Here is a 25673-nt window from a genome sequence, read left to right on the forward strand (position 1 = left end):
TCCTTTGTTTTTTTTTTTGAGACAGAGTCTTGGCTCTGTCACCAGGCTGGAATGCAGTGGCACAATCTCGGCTTACTGCCACCTCCGCCTCCTGGGTTCAAGCAGTTCTCTTGCTTCAGCCTCCCAAGTGGCGGGGAATACAGGCGTGTGCCACCATGCCCAGCTAATTTTTGTATTTTTAGTACAGGCGGGGTTTCACCATGTTGGCCAGGATGGTCTCGTTCTCTTGACCTTGTGATTCACCTGCATCGGCCTCCCAAAGTGCTGGGATTACAGGTGTGAGGCACCGCACCTGGCCTGCAGTTTTCTACACTATTTATGTAGGATTGATTCTTAGTTAGGAGGTGGTATAAGGGAGTGGTTAAGAGCACAGATTATCTAGGGCTAAAACTTCGTAGAAGGAATCCAGGCTGTACTAATAAGTGTGTAACTTAAGGCAAAGTAATGTGTTCCCATTTCCTCTTTTGAAAGAGGGACTAGATCATTGATCCTCTCTACTTCTCTACTTTGGGTAAAAACTAACTTCTTTGACAGGCTAATGGGGTTAAAAAAAAAAAAAAAAAAAAAAAGTTACCTGGCTGTTAACTAAAGAGACTGATCATTTTTTTCATGTATTTTAATTAATCACTTGTAATTCTTCTGTGAACTACTTACCGTTTTCTTGTCTCTCTTTTTTTTTTTAACTTGTCTTTGTCTTACTGCTTTGTAGGATTTCTTTATACATTCTGATTTAGCTTTTCTTTATATGTAGCAAACGTATCTTTTACTCTGATGCTTGTCTTCAATTTTATTTATGTTTTCTTCTTTTCATGTTGCCAAGTTGATTAATTGATTGTCTCCTTTTATGACTTGTGAATTTTTGTTTTGCTTACGAAGGCCTTCTGTATTCCAAGATTAAAAAAAAAAAAAATTCTGTTTTTTTCTTTAACACTTCAATAATTTATTGATCACTAGATCATTTGAGATTTTTTAAAATTGCAGTATTAAGTTATATACTATTTTTTCTTCAAATGGATAGCCCAGAGTCCCATCACTGTTTATGAAATGGTCCAGCCTTCCCATCTTGAGTTATACATTTTATCAAATATTAATATCTCATAAATTCATGAGTCTGTTTCTAGATTTTTCTAATTTTGAGACAGGGTCTCACTCTGTCACCCATGCTGGAGTGCGGTGGCACAATTATAGCTCACTGCAACCTTGAACTCTTGGGCTCAAGCGATCCTCCTGCCCCAAGCCTCCCAAGTAGCTAGGATTACAGGTGTGCACCACCATGCCCAGCTAATTTTAAAATTTGTTATAGACATGGGTGCTTTGCTATGTTGTGCTGGTCTTGAACTCCTAGCTGGAGTTGAACTCCTGGGCTCAAGTGATCGTCCTGCCTTGGGCTCTCCAAGTGCTGGGATTACAGTCATGAGCCACTGTACCCAGCTATATCTAGATTGTTTGGTTTCTTTGCTCTTTTGTCTATTTTTATACTAATAGGAAATTATTTAAATTACTGTAGCTTTATAGTATAATTTAGTATGTGATAGGGCAAATTCCCACGTTTTCCCCCAGAAGCTTCAAAATGATTCTCATGCATTTACTCTTGTATGTAACCTTTAGGATCAGTTTGTCCAATTATGTGAAAGATTACCACCATGATTTTGGTGGGATTACTATAGAATTATAGATTAGTTTGCAGGCTATCAGATTTTAACTTAAAATAGTGATTTCAACCTAACCTTTTAATCTAACAGTGACTTTAGCCTAAACTGTTACCTGAAAATTTAAAACTCCCCATAATCTAAAAAGTTATGTTTTTTAACTTTTCAAAAAGTGTTTGTGATATGAAGGTCTATTTGTTCCCTTCTTTCTTCCTGTTTCTTGTAGGCTTTTTGTAGTATTACCATAGGAATACTTTTGTTTAACACGTTTTTCAGAAGTTTTCATTGGCATATTATTACGTAATTAGTTGTATAGTTATGGTCTATGGTTCTATGGCATCCTAGTTTTTCTGAGTTTTAACCTATGTTTTCTGTGTCAAGAGTTTGATGTTAACATGTAACTGTAGATGATTGAAGTCTCTTGTTTTCATTTGATTCGTTTTATAAATTGTGACAAACTTCAGAATAGTGTAAGAGTCTTCTAGTTACGTCGCAATATTACTAGGTTTTAGGTCAAAGATGAGACAGTTAAAAGTGCAATTTTACCTTATTTATTTCCCTAAAATGTGTTACGATTAGTGCTGTAGGCTAGTACTAAATGTTTTATCGAGAAAAAAAGGAAGTTCTTTTATATTTACGTTGAATCCAAAATATTAATGATGCCAGGCCTTTTGTTTTGGTCTTCAAAAATTTTCAGAAATCCATTCTGAAAGCCATTTCAGGTTGATAACAGTAGTTGCTCAGTTTTTTCAACTTTTTTGACAGTGTGACTCTTAATTGTTGACTGTGCCATTTTTCCAGTAGTAAACAATGTATTTTGTTTCTTCTCATGCAGGTCGTCAGAGTCCTACATTTTAGCTTTCAGTGCTGAACTTCCTTCTCCCTTAAATTATTATAAACTTTTGCTGCTGTTTAATAAACGTGAAGATGTCTCGCAGTCCTGATGCGAAGGAAGACCCTGTGGAGTGCCCTCTTTGCATGGAGCCCTTGGAGATAGATGATATCAACTTTTTCCCTTGCACCTGTGGCTACCAGATTTGCCGATTTTGTTGGCATCGAATTCGCACTGATGAAAATGGGCTTTGTCCTGCATGTAGAAAGGTAAATACTTCAAAATAACTTCACAGTGATTTGTTTTAATTGTATAGTTTTTCCTGCCATGTATATGAGCAAGTGAATTTAAAAGACTTTGCAAACTTCACCTGATTATCTTATTTTATCATGTATATTATTTTAAGACATAATAAGGTGGAAAGAACACTGCACTGTGAGTCAGGGCCATGTCTTGGCTTTGTTTACTAGCTGTATGATCTTTGTAAAGTCATGTAACCTCTCTGATTGGCCTTTAGTTTGTTGTTTTTATCTGAGGAGAAAGACATGGTCAGGGATGCTTACTGCTTAAGAAAATTAAGAATAGAGAGGTAATGGATTTGGATAGGGTTGCATGAAATTAGAAAAACATGTTATATTACATGTGGGAGGAAATTCACTTCAATTTTCTAGTACAAAATAGGAGAGAAGATGTTTACTAAAGAGGGTTAAAATGACAGAGAAATCCTGGTTCAGAAGATAATAATTGCTCATTTCTTGAGCCCTTACAGCAATTTTAGGCTGGTATTGATATTCCCATTTTACACTCAAGGAAACAGGAGCTTAGAGAACTTGTCCAGAGTCATCAGCTTGTGAGCAGTAGGTAGGAGGTTTAGAATTCAAATATGTCTTTTGAGTCTATATAGTCTGTTCTGAACTATTGTATTATTGAAAAGCCCCTCCTAACTCTAAAAATCTATTATTTTTAATATTCTGTGAGTTTTATTGTTTTGATAAGCCCCAGCAACACAATTACAGTATAGTGAATTAACTACCAGGATAGGGAGGACTGCTGCATTTGTATTTTGAAGGACTTTATTTGTGACCTTAGGGATTAATGCAAATATCTGCCACTTTATTATGGAATTTGCCTTTTCTTTAATGTTTGTGTAATTTAAACTTTATTTTCTGGTTACCCATTTCAAAGACCTCTTGTGTTCTGTCAAATTTTGAGAAAGCTGAAATGTGCTTTAGCATATCTAAAATTTAAAAAGTAATCTACCTCTCAGTTTTCTTATCTGAGAATTTGTAGTAAATCTCAGAAGGCGGTGCATTGTTTATTTATCATTAGATTTTTAAAATCCAGTGGGTATGTATATGTATTATATGAATAAAAAGTTAGGTCTATTTCAATGTTAATGTAGTTTATACATGTATATAGTTACATATATATTATATATATAACATATATAATGTGTGTATATAATTTGTATATATAATATTTCACATAGTTAATATAGTTTAAGAAATGTGAATGGAAAGGTAAATGAAAACCCTAACATTAGCTTTGGGCAAAATCTATATAAATTTTTGTTTATGAATTTTAAAGTTATATTTTAGAAATTGGTTCCCAGTCATTCCATAAGAAGACAATCATATTGAACTATTTCATCAGAAGTAATGACGTTCAGGATTGCCCAAGACTCTAAGGATTGTAAATTTGTTGGCTTCATGATGTTTATCTTTTTCTTTTCTTTTTTTCCCCCTTTGGGATGTTACGAAGTCACCTTAAAAGGACCAGTTATTAAATTGTCATTAGAGAAAAATAAGTTATTTGGGGAAATTACAAAGAAAATCATTTCAGTCTTAAGAGATTACCTAAAATTACTTCAAGTCTTTAGAAAGTTAAAAAAAAAAAAAAAGAAGATTTTAAAGGTAAAAGTATAACTTTTACCTTTACTTAAAGTTACCAGTATAACTTTAGCAACGCTTGATATGAATAAAAGGGTGTCCTGGAAATACCAGAAAGTGTGAGGAATCTCTGAAAGACAAGAAGGACGTTGGAAACAATTTCAAGGAGGAAGCATTAGATCAGCTCAAGAGAAAACTGCTTTAAAAAAAAAAAAAAAAAAAAAAAGGAATGGCACTGCCTCACGATCCTAGGAAACATATCAGTGTAGTTGGTTGAGTAGGGTCTCAGAGCAGCCTTATGGGCCTACCCCCTTTTTTGTACCTTGTAGCAGAGACAGATGCCCTCTAATTAAAACAGTGATTATAAATTTGAATCAGAGCCTTAAGGTTAATGGAAGCATTCTGGAGGAACTAGGAGCTTCTGTGCCTAGTAGATTACCTGTCAAGCAATATGTCTTTGCTATAGTCACAAAGGAGAATCTTGCAGTAGACAGAAATAGCATTTATAGGCAGATTACCAGGATTCTCACATGTAAAGATGTGCAAAAGCAAAGAACACAGATTTGAGGAAAACCAACATCATGAAAGAGAAGCACAAAAATCAGTAAATAGACGATCCTAACACAGGAAACAAAACAGAAAGACATTTAAAACTATCATTGGTACCTTTCAGAAAGGAAAGAGAGAATGGCATATTCATGTAGAAAGACTATTTTTCCTTATGAAAAGAACCAATTAGAGAGATCTGGAAAAATCTTATAGATGGCCTGAAAAGCAAAATGGACACATTTCAAGAGCAGATTGGTAAATTGGAAGCTTGTGCTGAGTGGGTTTTTATTGAAGAATATAATATAACAAGAGAAAAAATTGAAAGCATGAAAGAAAAGCAACATAGATCCACAGGTTCTAATCTCTGCTGAGAGCAGTCTCAGAGGAGTGAACTAAAAATGAATAGGAAGAAATAATCAAAGAACTAATAGACGAAAATTCCTCTTAGATTAGAAAGACCCTGTGAGTGTGAAGCAAGATGACTGAAAAAGATCAGTATCTGTTTATATAATTGTGAAATTTTAGAACATCTAGAATAAAGGGAAAACTCTAAAAGCTTGTGAGAGATAAATATTTAGAATACAAAAGAACAAGGCTAAAATTAATATCAGTATTTTCATTTTACAATTATAGAAAATAAACTAATTGATACATTTATTTTCCCAAATTTTGAGGGAATGTAACTTTGAAAGGAGAGCTCTCAATTTTATTAATGTGTAAAGGCATAATAAAACATTTTCACACATGCCAAGATTCATGAACTTTATTATTCATGAACCACTATAGAAACAAATGGAGAGTTGAGGATGACTGCAAGGTTTTTTTTTTTTTTTTTTTTTTTTTTTTTTTTTTTTTTTGAGGCGGAGTCTTGCTCTGTCGCCCAGGCTGGAGTGCAGTGGCCGGATCTCAGCTCACTGCAAGCTCCGCCTCCCGGGTTCCCGCCATTCTCCTGCCTCAGCCTCCCAAGTAGCTGGGACTACAGGCGCCCGCCTCGTCACCCGGCTAGTTTTTTGTATTTTTAGTAGAGACGGGGTTTCACTGTGTTCGCCAGGATGGTCTCGATCTCCTGACCTTGTGATCCGCCCGTCTCGGCCTCCCAAAGTGCTGGGATTACAGGCTTGAGCCACCGCGCCCGGCGACTGCAAGGTTTTGACTGAACACCTGGAAGTAAAGAATGGCCATGAACTGAAATGGGGAGGACTTCACCAGGAATAGATATTTGAGAAGATCAGAAACTCAGTTTTAGACATGTTAAGTATGAGATTCCTCTTAGAAATCTAAGTGGAGATATTGCGTAGACAGGTGAATCAATGTACATTTCTGGATTTCAGGTAAGATTCTGGTATGGGGATAAAGATTTGGGGGTCAGTTAGCATATAGTATGTTATTTATAATATCATGAGACTGGATAAGATCATGAGTTGAAAAGATAAAAGATTATCTAAGGATAAGCACTAAAACTTTCCACCAGTTACAGAAAAAAGAAATCCAGATTACAGAGGTCTAAGACAACCTCCTTTTAGGGTCTCCAAGTTAAATCTTTAGCTGAGGTGGTTATTGTTATTAGGCCAGGAATAATTTTTTGGTTTCTTGTTGACTTAATCACATATCCTAGAACCTCTCCTTGGTCTCCTGGTCACCAGACTTTGTATTGCAGGCAGCAGAGAGTCTTGGAGTCTGAGACCTGGCCTAGTCTTGCCAGAGAATATGCTCAGCATAGCGCAAGATAAATATTATGAAGTTGCCTGTGTCGGTCAGAGTCGGGCAGGTCTTTGGTCTCTGGAGGCCATCTACAGTGGTTGTGTTAACACAGAGGAAAACCACGGTGTTGCTAGAGGCCTAGAGAGGGTCATGAAACTACCATTTACATGTAACCCAACCCTGCAGAGAGAGGGTCTACAGAGGCCATGCTGTGAGGTGGCATATTGAAATGATCTGAAGAAACTTGGGAGATGCAAGTAGGGAGCTAGTTGAATCAAGCTCCTGTTTTTGGTCTACAATATGAAACGTGCCTGTTTTGCAGAAAGTTTATCTTAGCTTTAATAGCTTTGAAAAGCAAGGACAGCCAGGTTTTAAAAACCAAGAGAGGTTAGTGTTCCTGTTTGGTTGTGGCTGCTAAACACAGGCACAGGCTACTTGGTTTTTTTCTTAGACTGCTTTTATGTGTCCTTTCATTGCAGCATTTCTGAGAAAGCTACTGGTAGAAACAGCAGATATGGGAACATACGTGGTACACTGATGTGGCATTATGTATTGATTCCCATGGAAACCAGAGACTATACAAGGAAATGAGAACTTCAACAGAAGTATTATTATTTTTGTTTCAGAAATAATAGAAGATAATGTATCTATGAAACAAAAACAGGATGGTGGTTTGGACATGGTGGCTTATGCCTATAATTCCAACATTTTGGGAGGCCAAGGTGGGAGGGTTGCTTGAGGTTAGGAGTTTGAGACCAGCCTGGGTAACATGGCGCAGTCTCGTCTCGAATAACAATAAGAAAGATTAGCTGAATGTGGTGGCACATGCTTGTAGTCCCAGCTATTTGGGAGGCTCAAGTGGGAGGATCGTTTGAACCCAGGAGGTTGAAGCTACAGTGAGCCATGTTCATGCCTGTGCACTCCAGCCTGGGTGACAGAGCAAGATACTACCTCAAGATAAAAAAAAAAAAAAGAACAGGATGATATAAAGAAGAATATTCAGTGAACAGTAACCATTGTTATTGAAAATAAAAATATAATAAAAATAACTGAAGGAAAGCATTGGAAGATGAAGTTGAGAAACAAAAAGCAAAAGAGATGAAATATTTGGGAGAAGAGATTAAGTTCATTTGAGAATCAATCAAGGAGGTCAAATACCAAACAATTAAGTGCTCTAGGAAGAGATCACAGGGATACAGAGGGGAAGTAATCATCCAAGAATATGATTGAAGAATATTTCCCAGAACCAAAGAACATATTTTCAGATTGAAAGGGCCTATCAGGTGTCCAGCACAAACTTTTTTATTTTGAAATACCAGAATACCAAAGACAAAGAAGTTCTACAAGCTTCCACAGAGGAAAAAAGTAGATCGCACGTAAAAGACAAAGAATTCAGATTGTTTCAGACTTCTCAATAGCAAGACTTCAAGCTAGAAGACACTTCTGAAGGAGATTAATTTTCATCTTCGGATTCGTATCTACTCAACTGTTAAGTGTGAAGGTACAAGAAAAGACATTTTCAGACGTGAGAGGCCTCAAAATTTTTTTTACCTTCCATGCATTCTCTCTCAGGAATCTATTGGAGGATGTGCCCCACCAACATGAAGGAATAAAGAACAGAGAATCATGGGATAAAGGAAACAGGAGATCCAACGCAGGAGAGAAGCACCTGGATTCCCGAAATGATGGGGAAGGATGACAGCTGTGCCCAAGGTAAAGAGGGCAACCAGTCCAAAATGCAACACATCAGAAAACTCCAAGAGGGATTTGTAGAAAAAGATAAAATTAAAAGAATACTTGGTGTTCCAAAAGAGAAATGTCTTGTGAGGCCATTTTGCCAGTTGGAAGAGATTTGATGGTTGAATTAGTAATAAACACCTAAAAATATAACCAGACAAAACAGATTAACTCTAGGGGAAACAAAAAGTTGTACAGAAATGAAAAAGCAATCATACTATGCTACAGTGGCTCACATGTGAGGTAGGGGTCAAGATATATATATTTTTTCCTATGCTGATATTCTGTTGTTGCAGCATCGTTTGCAGAAAAGACCATCCTTTTACTCTTGATTGGTTTTGAAATATTTCTTGAAAGTCAATTGCCCATAAATGTATAAATCCAATACTAGCATCTGTTTTTGTCCATTGATGATTATATCTATCCATATGCTCATACCAAACTGTCTTTTTACTGTCAGTTTTGAAACCTGGCGTGACAAGGTTTTCAACTTTGTTATTCTTTTTATAATTTATTTTGGGTATTCTAAGTACTTAGCATTTGCACATAAATTTTTGAATCAGTTTGTGAGTTTCTACAAAAAGCCTACTGGGGTTTTGATGGAGATTACATTAATTGTATAGATAGATCATTTTGAGGAAAAATGACATCTTAAAAATGTTGACTCCTTTAGTTCATGAATAAGGTATATCTTTACATTTTTCTAGGTTTTAAAATTTCTTTAGCAGTGTTTTAGTTTTCAGTATACGTAATAGTACAGCATGTTTTGTTATATTTATCCATATTTTATGTTTTTTGAGTTATGGCACATGATATTGTTTCTTTCTTTTTGAGATGGAATTTCACTCGTGTCGCCCAGGCTGGAGTGCAGTGGCGTGATCTCGGCTTACTGCAACCTCTACCTCCCGGGTTCAAGCGATTCTTCTGCCTCAGCCTCCCGAGTAGCTGGGACTACAAGCGCATGCCACCACACCTGGCTAATTTTTTGTATTTTTAGTAGAGACGGGGTTTCACCATGTTAGCCAGGATGGTCTTGATCTTGTGACCTTGTGATCCACCCACCTCGGCCTGCCAAAGTGTTGGGATTACAGGCGTGAGCCACCGTGCCAAGCCCAATATTGTTTCTAAAATTTCATTTTCCAGTTGTTTATTGCTAATGTACCACTTTTGAATGTTGACCATCTGTATCAAGAAACCTTGTTAATTAAATAGGTTCCTTAGGATTTTCTACATAGGTGATTATGTGTTCTGTGCAAAAGGACAGTTTTACTCTTTCCTTTCCAATCTCTGCTTTTAAAAATTTTATTTAGTGACAAGGTCTTGCTCTGTCACCCAGGCTATGAAGTGCAGTGGCACAAATACGGCTCACTGCAGTTTAGAACTCCTGGGCTCAAGCAGTGCTTCTGTCTCAGCCTCCCCAGTAGGAGGGACTATAGGCATGTGCCACCATGCCCAGCTAATTGTTTAAAAAAATTTTTTGTAGAGGTCTTGCTGTGTTTCCCAGGCTGGTCTTGAACTCCTGGCCTCAAGCATCCTTCCACCTCAGCCCCCTCCAAAATGCTGGGATTATAGGCATGAGTCACTGCTCCTGGCTCTGTGTTTTTAAATTCTTTTTCTTGCCTTAATTCTACTGGGTAACTCCTCTAGTGTTTAATGTTGAAAAGAAGTGACAAGAAAGATATCTTTGTTCTCAATCTTAGCAGGAAAGCGTTAAGTATTACACCATTAAGTAGTTGCTGTCTGTGCATTTTTTGGTATGGTCTTTATCAGGTCGAGGAAGTTTTCCTTTATTCCTAATTTGCTGAGTGATTTTATCATGAATGGTGTTGAATTTTGCCCAATACCTTTGTTGATACTTTTGAGATGGTTATACTTTTTTCTCCCTTTATTCTGTTGAAATGGTAACTTACGTTTTTTGTTTTTTTTAAAGCTACAGGGTCTTGGTCTATTGACCAGGGTGGAGTACAGTGGCCTGATTGTAGCTCACTGCAGCTTCAACCTCCTGGGCTCAAGCAATTCTCTTGCTTCAGCCTACCAAGTAGCTGGGACTACAGGTGTGTGTGCACCAGCACACCTGGATAATTAAAAAAAATTTTTTTATCTTTGCAGAGACGGGCTCACTATGTTGCCCAGGCTGGTCTTGAACTGCCGCCCTCAAGCATTCCTCCTGCCTCAGCCTCCTAAAGTGTTGGGATTATAGGCATGAACCACTATGTCTGGCCTATGTTAATTTTTGCATCAGCTTTTCCTCTCAAAGATAAACCCTACTTGATAATGAAGTATTACCCTTTTTATATTCAGTTTGCTAATATTTTCAGAAGATTTTTGTGTCTCTGTCATGAAGGGTGTTTCTTTGTAGTTTAGTATTGTTTTCAGTTTTGGTGTCAAAGGAATACTGTCCACATAAAATGAGTTGGGAAATGTTCCCTCATCTTCTGCCTTCTGAAAGACTTTGCATGTCATTTGTATTCTTTTTTTATTTCTTTTCTAAATTCATTATTGGTGTGGACTCTACTAGGTATCTCTGTTGGAAAGACACCTGTGAAAACTAGCTATCACAGTACTCCTCTATGTAGACCTCTGGAATTCTTTCTGGGCTAACTCCATTTTTGTGGTATTTTGCCCCCATAAATTTCTGTCTCAGCTTCTTCTAATTTTTATCACTGTCTCTCCCCTCCATTCATTATGACTTTTGGACCTAGTACCAGGATCTGGTAAGTGCTGGAAGAGCAGAAAGCTGGGATAGTTATGGTATTCGTCTGTTTTATTTCTTTTTTCTCAGAGATCACAGTCCTGCTGTTCATTGCCTGTTTCTTCAGTGTCTGAAAATAGTTATTTCCTGTATTTTGTCTAGTTCTCTAGTTGTTTATGATGATAGGACTAGTCTGTTACTTCCATGGCTGGAAGTGGAAGTGTGTAAATAACATTTGCATTTTATAATAATGTAATCCTGAATATTGCCCTAACCAAAGTTACGGTAGAAATTAGAAAGTGGACTCGGGATGTTTGATGAGGGAAACTGGCAGAGCTAAGTTTTCAAGTTGCATAATGTGATGATATTTAAAACTGAGAAATCAAGAAGTAACCATATGAATGTACTATTTAGAGATATGGTAGAAAATGACAAAGAATCATCTAAAAGAGTCAACATGATTATTTCTAGGGAGAGGCAACTGGTTGCAGAGGAGGAGGGAAAATGGGGGACTGCTCTTTTTCCTAACAAAACTTGTAGAACCGATTGACTAGAAGCATATTCAAGAAAAATATCAATGAAAGGAGGGGAAAATGATACAGTGGGCAAATGGAAATCATAGGAAAGAAGATATAATAGTACTGATATTAGTCATAATGAAATTCAAGATCCAACACATTTTAAAAGGGCAAAAGGTCCACAAAGTCATGAATCTTTATTTACTTAACAGTACAGCTTTGAAGTATATTGAGCCGTTATAAACACCAGGAGAAACTGACATCTGTATTTATAATGGAGAGACTTCACCTTCTGTATTTTAGAAATAGATGAAGTAGACAATAAAAAGAAAATGGAGAATTTGAATAACAGAATTAGCAAGATGTGTGTGTGTGTGTGTGCACATGTGTGTGTATAGCTTTGTACAGATAAATTTGTCACAATTTTAAATACAAGAGCTGTGGTCAAAAAACAGGCCACAATGGATAAATTAGCCAGTTCCAAAAAGTAAAACTCCCTTGTGTATTTTAAAAATTTATCCTCCTTGGGAGACTTTTTAAATCTGTGGGCTGTTGAATTTCCTTAGTTCAAGATAAAAATTAAGCTATTATTTCTTCATATATTACCTTTATTCTCTTTCTTCTCCTCTGTGACTCTGATTAAATATTTTTCAGATTTTTTTTTCACTGTCTTCTATGTCTCTTAATCTGTTTTCTGTATGTTCTTTCTCCTTAATGCCTTAGTAAATGATTTATTCTGATCTGTCCTCATATGTGAATAGTTTCTTTTGGGTCCAATCTGCCCCTAAATATGTCCATTGAGTTTTAACTATTGGTTTTGTGTTTTCCATTCCTAGAAAGTAATGTTTGCTCTTTTTTTTTTCTCTTGCTGTTATTTTAAAATAGATTATTATACCCTATAAGTATTTTCAAGGTTATATGCTTTTTAAACAGATAAGCATTATTTAAAAAAAAAATCTTTGCCCAATAATTCCAGTAGCTGAAGTCTGTGGGCTATGTTTCTGCTTATTGTTGCTCATGTTGTTGTATTTCTTTGTGCTTGGTTAATGTGGCTGCTTCTTTGTTGTTGTCATTGAGAAAATTATTTGTAAGGTTCCCCAAGGACTAGCGTGGATTTACTCCTCTCTAGAGAGGCTTCAATTTGGCTTCTGCTGGGTCCGCTAAGCATTGGCATTACAGCTGCCATGTGCTTAAAGGTTTTTGGTCTGGCCAAGCTATATATCTCCATGCTGCAACTCTTCCCTAAGGGTTGACTTCAACAATTTCTCCAGGATGATTTTCCCCTATGTACTTTCCCTTTTTTCTTACCTTATTCTGACCTTTCTGTAGTTTGTTCTTACCCTGAGACTATCCTCCGGTTTGTAATTTGTTCTTATCCTGAGCCCACCGTTTGAAAGTGGACTGTATCTCACCTTATCATGGGACCTGTCTTGCCAAAGACTACCATGGGCTGGTGTTGGGCTTTGAATGTTCTTTCTCCTCAGCTCTTTCTCTCCCTACCCCATTTATTGTTAATCAGATTTTCTGTTTAGCCTCTGAATTTTTACTTTCAACCAAAAATTGGCTTAGGATTTTCCTAGTTAGATTTTTAGGATTTTAGTTAAAAAAAAAAAAAAACTTTTATGTTGTATTTTTCATAGTTTTTAGTAAGAGGGTTAATTAGCTCTGTATTACTGGAAACCAGAACCCTAAAAAAATAGTATAATAGTATAATCAAATTAGATGTTAACAGCAAAAGGATTTCTTAAAAGTTAATTTACCTATAATACATAAATTATGGTCCTCCATAACTCTTGGTTTAAAGAGATCAAAATGAAAATTACAAATTATTCTAAATCAATAATTTGGAACATGACTTCTGAATATCTGGCATGAGACCAGATAGTGGTATCTGGCATGAGACCAGATAGACCAGAAGTGGTATGTAGCAGAAAAGTTAAGCTGTGAATACATTTATTGGAAAACAACAAAAATCAGAAAAGAATAAGTAATGTGACAGTAGAAGGGATCGAAAAAATTAGAAAAAGAATAAGCCCAATGACAGTGGAAGGGAGTAAGCAGAATTTTGTGAAATAGGAAAAAAATAAAAAGTTTTTCAATAAAGATTAGAGCTGGTTCTCTGAAAAGACCAATAAAATAATTAAAGTCTTAGCAAGTTTAATAAAAAGTAAAGAGAAGACATGTAAATAATTGCATTTGGAATAAAAGTGGAAACATAACTACACATATGGAAGAAATTAATTACACTAGAAACTGCAAACCATGTTAACTAGTAACTTGGAAGTTTATCACTATTAAAGATAATGTTATATCTAAATAATTCTCCATAGGCAACCTATTTTGCGTTAGTTTGATGTATAATACACAATAGTACCTTTAAAGAGAAATTTTCTGCTTGTAACTTTTCATTTGTTATTCCTATATATAAGTTATTCCTAGAAATTTAACATGTGCTGTGGTCAAAAAGTTGATCGGATGTATTCCCTGCCCCCCCTTTTTTTTGATATGGAATTTCACTCTTGTCCCCCAGGCTGGAGTGCAATGGCGTGATCTCAGCTCACTGCAACCTCCACCTCCCAGGTTCAAGTGATTCTCCTACCTCAGCCTCCTGAGTAGTTGGGATTACAGGCACCTGCCATCACGCCTGGCTAATTTTTGTATTTTTAGTAGACACAGGGTTTCCGCCATGTTGGCCAGGCTGGTCTCGAACTCCTGACCTCAGGTGATCTGCATGTCTTGGCCTCCCAAATATTAGGATTACAGGCATGAGCCACCGCACCCAGCCAAAAATACAATAGCCTGTATTTTTCTTTCTTCCTTTCCTTTCCTTTCCTTTCCTTTCCTTTCCTTTCCTTTCCTTTCCTTTCCTTTCCTTTCCTTTCCTTTCCTTTCCTTTCCTTTCCTTTCCTTTCTTTCCTTTCTTTCCTTTCTTTCCTTTCTTTCCTTTCTTTCCTTCCTTTCCTTCCTTCCTTCCTTTCTTTCCTTTCTCACCCAGGCTGGAGTGCAGTGGCGCGATCTCGGCTCACTGCAAGCTCTGCCTCCCAGGTTCACGCCATTCTCCTGCTCCAGCCTCCTGAGTAGCTGGGACTACAGGCACCCGCCACCATGCCTGGCTAATTTTTTTGTGTGTTTTTAGTAGAGACGGAGTTTCACCATGTTAGCCAGGATGATCTCGATCTGACCTCATGATCCGCCCACCTCGACCTCCCAAAGTGCTGGGATTACAGGCGTGAGCCACCCCGCCTGGCCTTTGTATTTTTCTTTATATTCATTTTTAGTACTAGTAGTATTAGCTTTGTGAGTCTTACTGTCTGCATTTATTCATGTTTGATTTCTTCATTTCCCCCCCCACTTTTTTTGAAGTAGGGTCTTGCCTTGTCACCCAAACTGGAGCACAGTGATGCCATCATAGTTCATTGCAGCCTCGAACTCCTGTGCTCAAGCATCCCTTCTGCTTCAGCCTCCCAAGCAGCTGCTAGTATAGGTGCACACCACCATGCCTGGCTAATGTTTTTTTATTTTTTGTAGAGATGGGGGTCTCACTGTGTTGCTCAGGCTGGTCTTGCAATCCTCCTACCTCAGCCTCCCTAAGTGCTGGAATTACAGGTGTGAGTCACCACAGCCAGCCCTCCCATCTTTATAGTCTACCTCTCATCCTTATTTTGTTGTGTTAGTTTATTGATTTTCTGACCTTGGGTTTGTACAGTAGGTATATATGGTGATGTGTGTAGAGAAGGAATTATAATGGAGGAGGAACTATTTTGGAATACATGCTTTTCCAATGTTTTAATAAAAGTTTTGGACAAGTTGAAGCTAATAAACCTTTTGATTATGCATTTGCTATTTGTGGTAAGCATATTTTATATTTTTCAGGTGTTAAGATTAAACAACTAGTATTTATAACTTCTTTTAAGGTACTGGAATAAGATATATTTGGAGGGTAAATTGTAGTAGAATACTCTGTCTCATGTTCTCCTGTGTTTGTATCTTTTGTATTGTGTAGCAGTTATGTTCCAACAGCATTGACTTTGAAGCCTGATGGAAATATATTTCCATAGGAACAAAACTTGGAATAACATAGCAAAAAGACTCAGACAACAGTATAACTCATTGTTATATGCTCAGCATGATGGTGCATCAGTAATATACTTGATAAGAGTTGATATTGCAACCTGATTTTTCTTATGTCACTCTCCATCAATTTTTTTGTGTTTGTGCATTTTCAAATATTACATGACTTTGCCTGATGTTTAATCAGTATTTTATACAACTTCATATAGTGCTAACAAAGGAAAAAGCTTGAGGGTGTTTGTCACATTCTGCCAGTTCTCAGAAAAATCTAAGTCCCAGAAAAGTTACATCATTGCTTCTTACACTGTCTGTGATGAAGAATCAGATTTTTCTTTTCTTTCTTTTCCCCTGTGGGTTGAAGACTGATAAAGGTTGCTATTATACATGGCTAATATTTTGACTACATTGAAACATATCTTATTCTGCAGAGTCCACTGCTGATGTACCTGAATGTTGTGGTAGTGTCAGTTGCTCTGAGAGTTTCTGAATGCTTATCTCAGTTTTTGTACTTCCCTTGTTATGGACTGGTAAAATGCAGTGCATCAACTATACTTTGAAACAAAACTAGGAGCAATCCGTATGTTTGATCCATTCAGGCAGTGGAGCATCACTATTTTAGATGTTAGTGAAGAGCAACAGCTTTGAAATGAACTTAATTGTTTGTTTGTTTGTTTGTTTGTTTTTGAGAAGGAGTCTGGCTCTGTCACCCAGGCTGGAGTGCAGTGGCATGATCTCAGCTCACTGCAGCCTCTGCCTCTGGGTTCAAGCAGTTCTCCTGCCTTAGCCTTCCAAGTAGCCGGGATTACAGGCTCATGCCACCATACCCGGCTAATTTTTAAAAATATTTTTGGTGGAGACATGGTTTCACCATATTGGCCAGGCTGGTCTTGAACTCCTGATCTCAAGTGATTCGCCCACCTCAGCCTCCCAAAGGGCTGGAATTACAGGCGTGAGCCTCAAATGAACTTAATTGTAAACACTTCAAAAGGAGCTACCCCAGGAATTCTGGGGTAGAAAACATCTTTTCTAGGTGCAAATGAAAAATTTAAGTTATCTTATAGAAAAGTATTTTAATTAGTTAATATGTAGTTTGCTTTTATATCTTTTTACATTTGTGCCTTTAGAGCTCCAAATTGCTTCAAGGGATTAAAATCATCCAGGCAGATAGATTAAGACTTGAAAGAGATAATTAATGTAGGTACAGAAGAGTAAGTGGAGAAGAAAGTTTTGACAGGAAGCATTAAGAAAAAACTTAGCCGGGCGCTGTGGCTCAAGCCTGTAATCCCAGCACTTTGGGAGGCCGAGGCGGGCGGATCACGAGGTCAGGAGATCGAGACCATCCTGGCTAACACGGTGAAACCCCGTCTCTACTAAAAAAATACAAAAATCTAGCCGGGCGAGGTGGCGGGCGCCTGTAGTCCCAGCTACTGCGGAGGCTGAGGCAGGAGAATGGCGGGAACCCGGGAGGCGGAGCTTGCAGTGAGCTGAGATCCGGCCACTGCACTCCAGCCCCAGCGATAGAGCGAGACTCCGTCTCAAAAAAAAAAAAAAAGAAAAAGAAAAAACTTAAATGTGGAAGACTACGTAATTGATTGAGGAACTGAACTGAACTTAATAGATCTTTAACAGTTTGGTTCCTTAAGTATAAAATGCAAGAAATAATTTATGTTTTAATTTTTAAAAGTGTGTGTGTGTGTGTGTGTGTGTGTGTGTGTGTGTGTGTGTGTGTGTGTGTTTTGGTGGCTTTTAAAAGAAATGCTAAGTTTTCAACTCTGGAGAGTAGCTTTTGATGTTCGCTTGGCACATATTTATTGAGCTTCTGAAATCATACTAAATTTATATATGATCCTGGAGAAAGTCCTAAAATCATACCAAAATCAGGTAAATTACTAAGCAAGATGCTTTGTGTGCCTTCCACTCACAAATAAGTTGGAGTACACCAAACGGGATCAACTAACTCAAAGATCCAGATTCTTAACGTGGGAATCAAATGGTATGGGTGTTTATATCCTACCAAACTGCTAAGGATTAAGCCTGACTCTTTTTTGGGTCACCAGCTCTAATTCATTGATGATAAGATAAACTATGAAGAGTATTAAGTTTTCTTAAAAAGCAGTAAGTTAAAATCGAAAGTGGGAATAGAAGGGAAAGAATAGGGTTTTTTGGAGACCTCAGGGTATATACTAGTAAAAGTTGAGGAATATAAGGTAAAACCTCACTTTCTTAGTTGCCATCCACATTAGCCTGGGTATGTTCACAAATTTGAGAGTTGTTTTTTTTTTACACTTACGTATGAAGAGATGGAAGTTAACTTTACATTAAAATCGTAGCAAAATTTCAGGCTTGTGGCTATTTCTTCCACCCTTCCTTGTTTCCACCTTTTTTTTTTTTTTTTTTTTTTTTTTGGTTTGGCATTATTTCTGTTGTTCCCCACTCTTATATTCTGATAGGTGCCAATTTCCCAACCAGTTGAGTCTCCATCCCTGGAATCTCTTCCTATCCAGTTTAACATATTATGGCATTTAATGTGCCCCTATGTTGGTGTTGTGTGTGCAGGGGTCTGTGGCGGGGGGGAAGAAAAGAAAAAATAATGTGCTGCATCTTCCATTTATCATTAACTATTTGTTATTTGTAGTAATAATTGGCTTTTGAATACTTACATGCAGGACATGGTGTTAATCACTTTATAGGTGAATAAATAAAGTACTGTAGTTTCCATTTTACAGATGAGAAGACTGAGGTAGAAAGGTCATATGACTACCAAAGTCACTCAGATAGTAATGGCTGAGCTAGGATTCAGTGCCAGCATTCCGTCTCCAGAGCCCTCATTTAGTAGCCCTGGCTTTAATAGTAGGAATGAAAATGGTATCAAAATGCTAAGAAAGAAACGATCACACAATAGTGTGATTGCTAGTATTTACTGAGAGATTACTATGTTCCGGACACAGTAATAATTGCTTTAAGAACAAATGTGTAACTTCATTAATCTCCTAGCACATAGTAGTAGCTTTTCACTAAATATTTGTTAATTATAATATGTAAAATCCACATTTAGATGCAAGAACTTACACTCCTTGCCTCTTACGTAGCACCTTAGAAGCTTAATCTTCCCATAAACTCTGTTGGACACTGCAGGGAATATCAAGATTGATTTGTTGTTGTTTTGCCTTTAAACCGTAGATGTTTTAGCACTAAAAGTGGTCTGTGCTAAACTCCAAAAATTTTTTTTATTAGAACTATTTTATTTAACATTTGTCTTTTATTAAATAAAAAAAATTTAAGCAATTAAAACATTCTCATAAATGGAGAACGTAACAAATAACCCACATACCCACCACCGAGAATCGGATAATTACTTATGCAGTTTTTTTATTTTTTAATTTAATGCTAACTTCTGTGTTTGTTTCATGCTTAAAGCCATATCCAGAAGACCCAGCAGTTTATAAACCACTCTCCCAGGAAGAACTGCAAAGGATAAAGAATGAGAAAAAACAGAAACAAAATGAGAGAAAACAAAAAATATCAGAAAATCGCAAACATTTGGCTAGTGTACGTGTCGTACAAAAAAACCTCGTCTTTGTTGTAGGTTTATCTCAGCGCCTAGCAGACCCAGAGGTAAGTCCTCTTGTTTTCTTTGTCATCTTGATATTTTTTCTGTTTCCTTGTCTTACTTGGAAATAATAGTTTAACCTGCTCAATTGTGTGATTCCTCACATTATATCTTAAAGGAGAAAATAAGGAATTACTTTTGAATAGTTGCTAAGAAACCAATGACCAGTCGTGATCTTAGGCAAGTGTCTTAATCTGTCTTGGCTTCAGTTTCTTCAGTTGTAAAACTAAGGAGTTGAACTAGATTTCTAACGTGCTGACAGTCTGTTAAAACTGGATAATGATTCGATTTTGCTGTTAAGGCTAACATGTGACATGAATACTCTGTTTCTTTCCTCTTTTCTGTATCTATATAAGGACCAGCAGTGGAGATGCAGTTTCTTGAACCCACTAGAGATTTTAGTAACCTAGATGTAAAAAAGTATGCCCAAGTAGTAATTGTTGGTTTTTCAGACCTGTTGCTATACTGTATCATCATTCTTTACTTACTCATTTTAAACCAGTTTGTAGGAAGAGGGAGAATTTGGTAATGTGAAATAAAGGACCAGTTTCTTTGTTATTCATTCAGGGGGAGGAGAGAGCTTAACCTTATTTCTTAGTACCTCTTTTTTCTCTTCTGCCGCAAGCCTTACTAGAGTAATGTCGAACTCATACTTTCCTTGAGGCCCTTAGATATGCATCTGGTAATTTTTAGTTTCTGATATACCATGGGATACTGACTAGATTGTTGATAAGGCAAATATAAGCTGATAGACAGGCAAAGTGTTTACTTGGTAGGAGAGAGCTGGTTTTGAGGGATCTTCCAAAAGATCCTTGAGAAGAGTTTAAAGTAATGTTCGGCATGGTACCCATCAGAAGAAAGATTGTAGTGAACATGCTTAAGGAGGTAGGAACCTTTGGACTTAGCTGAGCATGTTAAAGGCCCCAGAAGGAGGATCTTTAAGGAGTATAATGTCTGTTTTTGTAAAAATTAATTTAAAAAATAGTTTTTATTGATGATGTGTTTATATGTGTTGCAACTATACAGGTCTTCAAAATCAATACGAAATGATTTTGACCCTGTGAAAGTTGGGGACATTACTAAGAAGGATCTGTCATGGATGGTAAACATGGAGGCAACTCAAGAATTACTAGGACCTAGGTCCAGGGATGCTGGCAGTCATTAGTTACATGATACTCAGGAGACCAAGTTCTTTCCAAATCCAAAGGAGTGGTCTAGAGTTGATACAGAAAAAAACTTCTTCAGTAAGAAATGTTCAGCAAAGAGCTCATTTTAGGTGTATGACTCAAGTTCTGTAGCCAGTTCTCCCTCTTTTTTTTTTTTAAGCTAGTAATTATTCCTCAGGCAGACAGAATCCTACCTCACCTTTGATCATTTCCTTGAACAACACCTCAACTTTGCACTAATCCTTTTATCTCCGTCTTTTAACTCTAAAATAGAGTTAAAAAGGTGTGAGCCACTTTTTTTCTAACCACAGGGCACTTCTACATACTCCTCTAACCAGTGGGCACTTATGCCAGTATTTACTCGTACTAATCTTACTGATTTAGAATCTACTTTTTTTTTTTTTTTTTTTTTTTTGAGACACGGTTTCACTTTGTCACCCAGGCTGGAGTATAGTGGTATGATCATGGCTCACTGCAGCCTCAACCTTCTGGGCTCAAGTGATTCTTGTGCCTCAGCACCCCAGGTAACTGGGTCTACAGGTGCATATCACCACACCTGGCTAATTTTTGTATTTTTTTTATAGAGATGGGGTTTTGCCATGTTGCCCAGGCTGGTCTTGAACTCCTGAGCTCAAGCAATCCGCCCGCCTTGGCCTTCCAAAGTGCTGGGATTACAGGTATGAGCCACTGCGCCCAACCTATAATCTACTTTTGCCTTTCTAAAAGTGCAGTTCCAGTAAATGAATGGGACTTTTATCTTGATTTGAGAGCTCTTGGATATGGATGTTCCTGTTTTTATTAATACATCTTGGATCTGCTCAACTGTAGTACTGGAGGCACATGAAATAGCATCCAAAATTTAGATGAAATTAAGGCATAGACTGAATATGATATTTGGAATATAAGTTTCCTACCTCTTCTTTTGGCTGTGTGATTTATAAGAGGGTTGTTTGTTTGTTTGTTTTTTGCCCAGGTGGAGTGCAGTGCATGATCTTGGCTCACTACAGCCTCCACCCCCCGGGTTCAAGTGATTCTCCTGCCTCCACCACCTGAGGAGCTGGGATTACAGGCATGCGCCACCATGCCCAGCTATTTTTTTTTTTTGTATTTTTAGTAGAGATGGGGTTTCACCATGTTGACCAGGCTGGTCTTAAACTCCTGACCTCAAGTGATCCACCTGCCTTGGCCTCCCAAAGTGCTGGAAGTACAGGTGTGAGCCACTGTGTTTTTGATTTACTTACAGAGATTTCTTATTTCCATTTCAAGTAACTCTAGTAAGATTAATCTGAACTATTATACTGAAGGAGATGAATCTAAGTGGTGACTACTGAAAGAGAGAGTACTTTATCATGAGTCTATGCTTAAAAATATACTCTACTAGTTTTATATGTTTGATATAATTCTTTCTTGGTGAGAGGACATTGGACTTTCTTAAATAAAATAAATGGGCACTTTCCTTTATTTCTCTTGAAAATTCAGAAAGATCAGAGACAAGTGTTTTGTTTTTTTTAAATAATACCACTTCTAAATAATATCTTTTACAGTTCTCTTAATTTGTTTTTATAACCTTTTTAGTATTTGGAAATCTTCTAGTGAAGTTAACTTCACTAGAAAACTCAAAAGGTTCACATTTTTAGTGTCATTTTCAAGTCAGAGAAGGATCCTTGTAATTTATTTATCTTTGGATGATGAACAATTTGATATTTGGCCTAATTCTGATTGACAGAATAGGAGAGTTTAGGAACAATTAAAGCTTATTTTGAAAATAATTTTTGCATACCAAAAATCTTCATACCAATATTGATTGTCAAATGTATTCATTTGTTGGTTGATAGAAAAAAAAAGATCTTAGAAGACAAGGTAATTAGAGCCAACGATTAGATCAGAGGTAATGATGATCACCTTCTAAGTCCTAAAATTTTAGGTTTGTGAGGACGTAATTGATTTATTCTGCAAATTAATTCTTGAATACCTACCATTTGCTAGATATTTTGATGTCGGGGGTAGTGGGAAAAGTAGTTAGCAAGCCAGACACAAGCTTACAGACTGGTAGGGAAGACAGAATTTAAGTGCTTACATGTGTGCTGAGTGTTATAAAAGGAAAGTACACAGCTTTTTGGGAACATATATTAGAACAGTTAGCTAGTGTGGAGATTGACAAAAAGCTTCTCTGAGGAAAGGATAATTAGGGTCAGCTTGAAGAAATTAATGGGTGTTATCTAGGTAGCACATAAATAAGAATGTCCTGGGTATATGTGATAACCCAGGAGAGCAGCTTGTTTGATGAACTATATGACTTTAAAGACACAACATTTCATTTTACAAATAAGAAACTGAGGCAAAAGGAAGTTAGTTGAGTGACTTGCCCATGGTCTTACAGTTCCTATTCCAGGGTATTCTCTGTTGATGATTACTGTGTTGTTCATCCATCCATTCATCTATTCACTCATTCATCCATCTGATTACCAAGCTTTTGTTTTTCTCTGTAGTATCTATGAATACTTGACTGTTTTCCCAAGGAATATATAACAAGACATTTTGGTTACTAGGCATGCTCTTGGACATTTATGATTCTGTCACATGGCCGTTTATTTACTGTTAGTAGGAAAACTGGTCCACTGTGAAGTACATCGTGACATTGAGTATGTAGATAATGTGCCTGTGTACAGGGTGCTCTGTCTACTCTCCATACCCTTTATTTGTTCACTAGAATACTATTTTACTAGTTGTTTAGGCAGAATCTAGAGTGTTCCAGTTAATAGGGAAAGTTTAAATTCATTGTTTTTCCCTTGCCTGGGCAGCCTATTTCTTATCAACCACTTGCCATTTGCTAATACTTTGAGGCCCACTATTGTTACAAATCCATGTAATTCTTTTTGTTTAATGCTAAGATAGTTCACTTTTTCAGTAAGTATTTATTGAGTACCTGCAATATGCCAGGCATTATTTAAGACACTGAGCATTCACTGATAAACAAGTAGTAGTAGATAAATAAGAAGTACCTTCCTTTTTACAAAAGTAACAGGATGAGAAGTGTTGTGTGCGAGGCACAAAGGATAGCATTCCACCTTAGGAGGGAGGTATGTACCCCTCTCCTGTCTTTGGGGTAAAGTGCTTCTGGCACAGCAACCATATAGATGCTTCTGGATGAGAAAGACCTCAATCTGCAAGTGATTTGTTTGGCTGGAAGATTACATTGCAGTGGTGAGAGATAAGGTTGCCAAGGTAAGAGGTAATGGATCATGAAGGGCTTTCTAACCATGCTAAGGAGTTTGCACTTTATCCTCAAGGCAGGGGAAAGCTTTTGAATGTTCCTAAGAACAGAGTGATGTGGTTAGATTCGTGCTTTGACAGTACCATTCTGGCTGCAGTGTGAACATGTCATCATAATTACAAACCAATCTGATGTTGTTATAAAGGTGTTACACCCAAATGTTGGCCAGAAACCATTTCCATAAACCAGTGGCCTTCAACCTTCTCAGACTCAATGTCCACTTTTTAAAACTAATGTAACACCCCTTGACTTTCATGAAATGACTTCTTGATAATATAATTTGTCTACACACATAATTTGAAAAAGTATATGTAAATGAGGAATAAAAAGAAAGTAATTATAAAAAGACTATTTGTACATTTAAATGCTTGGACACTTCTTCTCTAGAACCTTGCTATTCAAGGTGTGGCCTCTGGGCTAGTAACATTAATATCACTGCAGAGCTTATTAAGCAAACTCTTCAGCCTTGCCTCAGATCTACTGGATCTGAATCTGCATTTTAACTAGATCATCGGAGGATTTATTTACATATTGAGGCTCTAAACTACTATTTTATCCTATGTAATAAAGAAGTAAGATACTTGCACCTATTTGTAAAATCATGGACTGTGACAGCTACAAACGCAGATTGTTGCTGGTGTATGTATTGGGCAACTCGGGTGCCATGAAACATCAATAATGTGATTTTTCTCAGATAACTCTTAGTAAAATTTTAAACAAAACATGTGTAGTCATCCCCTAATTACATATTATTTGCTTTCCTGTAAACTCAATGTATGGCAAAACTGGGAAAATACTTTGTAATTATGTATAATATGGAATTTGTTTCTGGCTCAATAAACAGCTTCAGGTATGTCTTGTAGTACATTCAGAAATTGTGCCAGACAATTCTTTGTTGTACCGAGCTAGCCTGAGCCTTGTAAGACATCTCTGGTCCCCATCCACTGAACACCAGTAGTCTCTCCCAGTCACTTTAACAGTCTCTCCCAATAAAAGCTTTCACAAATTTCCAGACTGCCCCTTGAGTGCTTCCCTCATTGAGAACTACTGCCATAAACCTATGATGCTGATGCAGTACAACCTGTGACCAGCCTCACTGAACCCTTTGGAGTAGCTGTCTTAGCTATGAGGCTGGTTGCTGAGTTGGTATTCATCCAGCTGGAAGATTGAATACAGTTCCAAACTCCACTAGCCAGAAAGCTTTTTCAAACTCTGCTCTTCTCTCTTTATCAACCCTGAGACTTTGCTACAAATAACCTAAGGGTCATTGTGTTAGCCACTATTAGTATCATATCCCTCAAGGGTTTTGGGTGGAAAAAGATTGAAACTCAGTGTAATTACCTCACCTTCTAATCTGTTAGAATTGGCTACAGCAAACGTGCAAACGTAACAGTTATCTTATACTTCCAAGCACCTAAAATAAAATATGGTAAGATTAATTACTTTCTATTAATTAGGTAGAAGACTAAGAATTAATGATACACCAGCCATAGATTTATTCATGAAGCTTTGATTCTATCAAATGCAGAACAGAATAGCTAAATTATAAGTCTAAGAATATTATCAAATATGAATGGAAAGAAATACCTTACACACACTTGAATAGGTACATGCAGAAAGCTTTCATTTGGAGAGAGCTTGCTATTTGGAGAGATTGTAGGAACAGTAGGTCTAAAGGTGCATTCTAGGAAAATAAAATTTTGAGGTAGTTGCAAATTATGGGAGATGTCTTTTTATCAAGTTACATACTGGTCAGATTAGCCAAGGTTAAGTTTGTAAGAGAAGCTGAAAGAATGCATGTAGTGTTCACAAAGTAAAGGAGATGAGGTACGTAGGGGAAATAACCACCAAGAAGTAACCAGGTAATAAAGAAAGAAACACATAAATTTGTTTCCCAAATGTTAAGTACCAGGAAAAGTAGGGAAAAAAACCTCATGAGACGGATGAGATTGGTAAAATTGATTGACACAGGAAACTGTATGCAC

At 37.0% G+C, this 25673-nt stretch overlaps 1 protein-coding gene across 6 annotated transcripts in view; it reads left to right on the plus strand.

Annotated features, from left to right (window-relative positions):
- The window catches only part of CNOT4 (CCR4-NOT transcription complex subunit 4), a 153324-nt gene that overhangs the window by 66567 nt on the left and 61084 nt on the right, over positions 1 to 25673 (plus strand). For all 6 annotated transcript variants that reach the window (XM_030932501.1, XM_030932502.1, XM_030932503.1 and 3 more), the window contains exons 2-3: positions 2485 to 2750; positions 19056 to 19253. In XM_030932501.1, coding sequence (XP_030788361.1) covers positions 2577 to 2750; positions 19056 to 19253 — 372 coding nt within the window. In that variant the 5' untranslated portion in view covers positions 2485 to 2576. The remainder of the gene's footprint in view (positions 1 to 2484; positions 2751 to 19055; positions 19254 to 25673) is intronic.

The sequence above is a fragment of the Rhinopithecus roxellana genome, chromosome 6 (genome assembly GCF_007565055.1).
Source record: "Rhinopithecus roxellana isolate Shanxi Qingling chromosome 6, ASM756505v1, whole genome shotgun sequence".
Lineage (NCBI taxonomy): Eukaryota > Metazoa > Chordata > Mammalia > Primates > Cercopithecidae > Rhinopithecus > Rhinopithecus roxellana.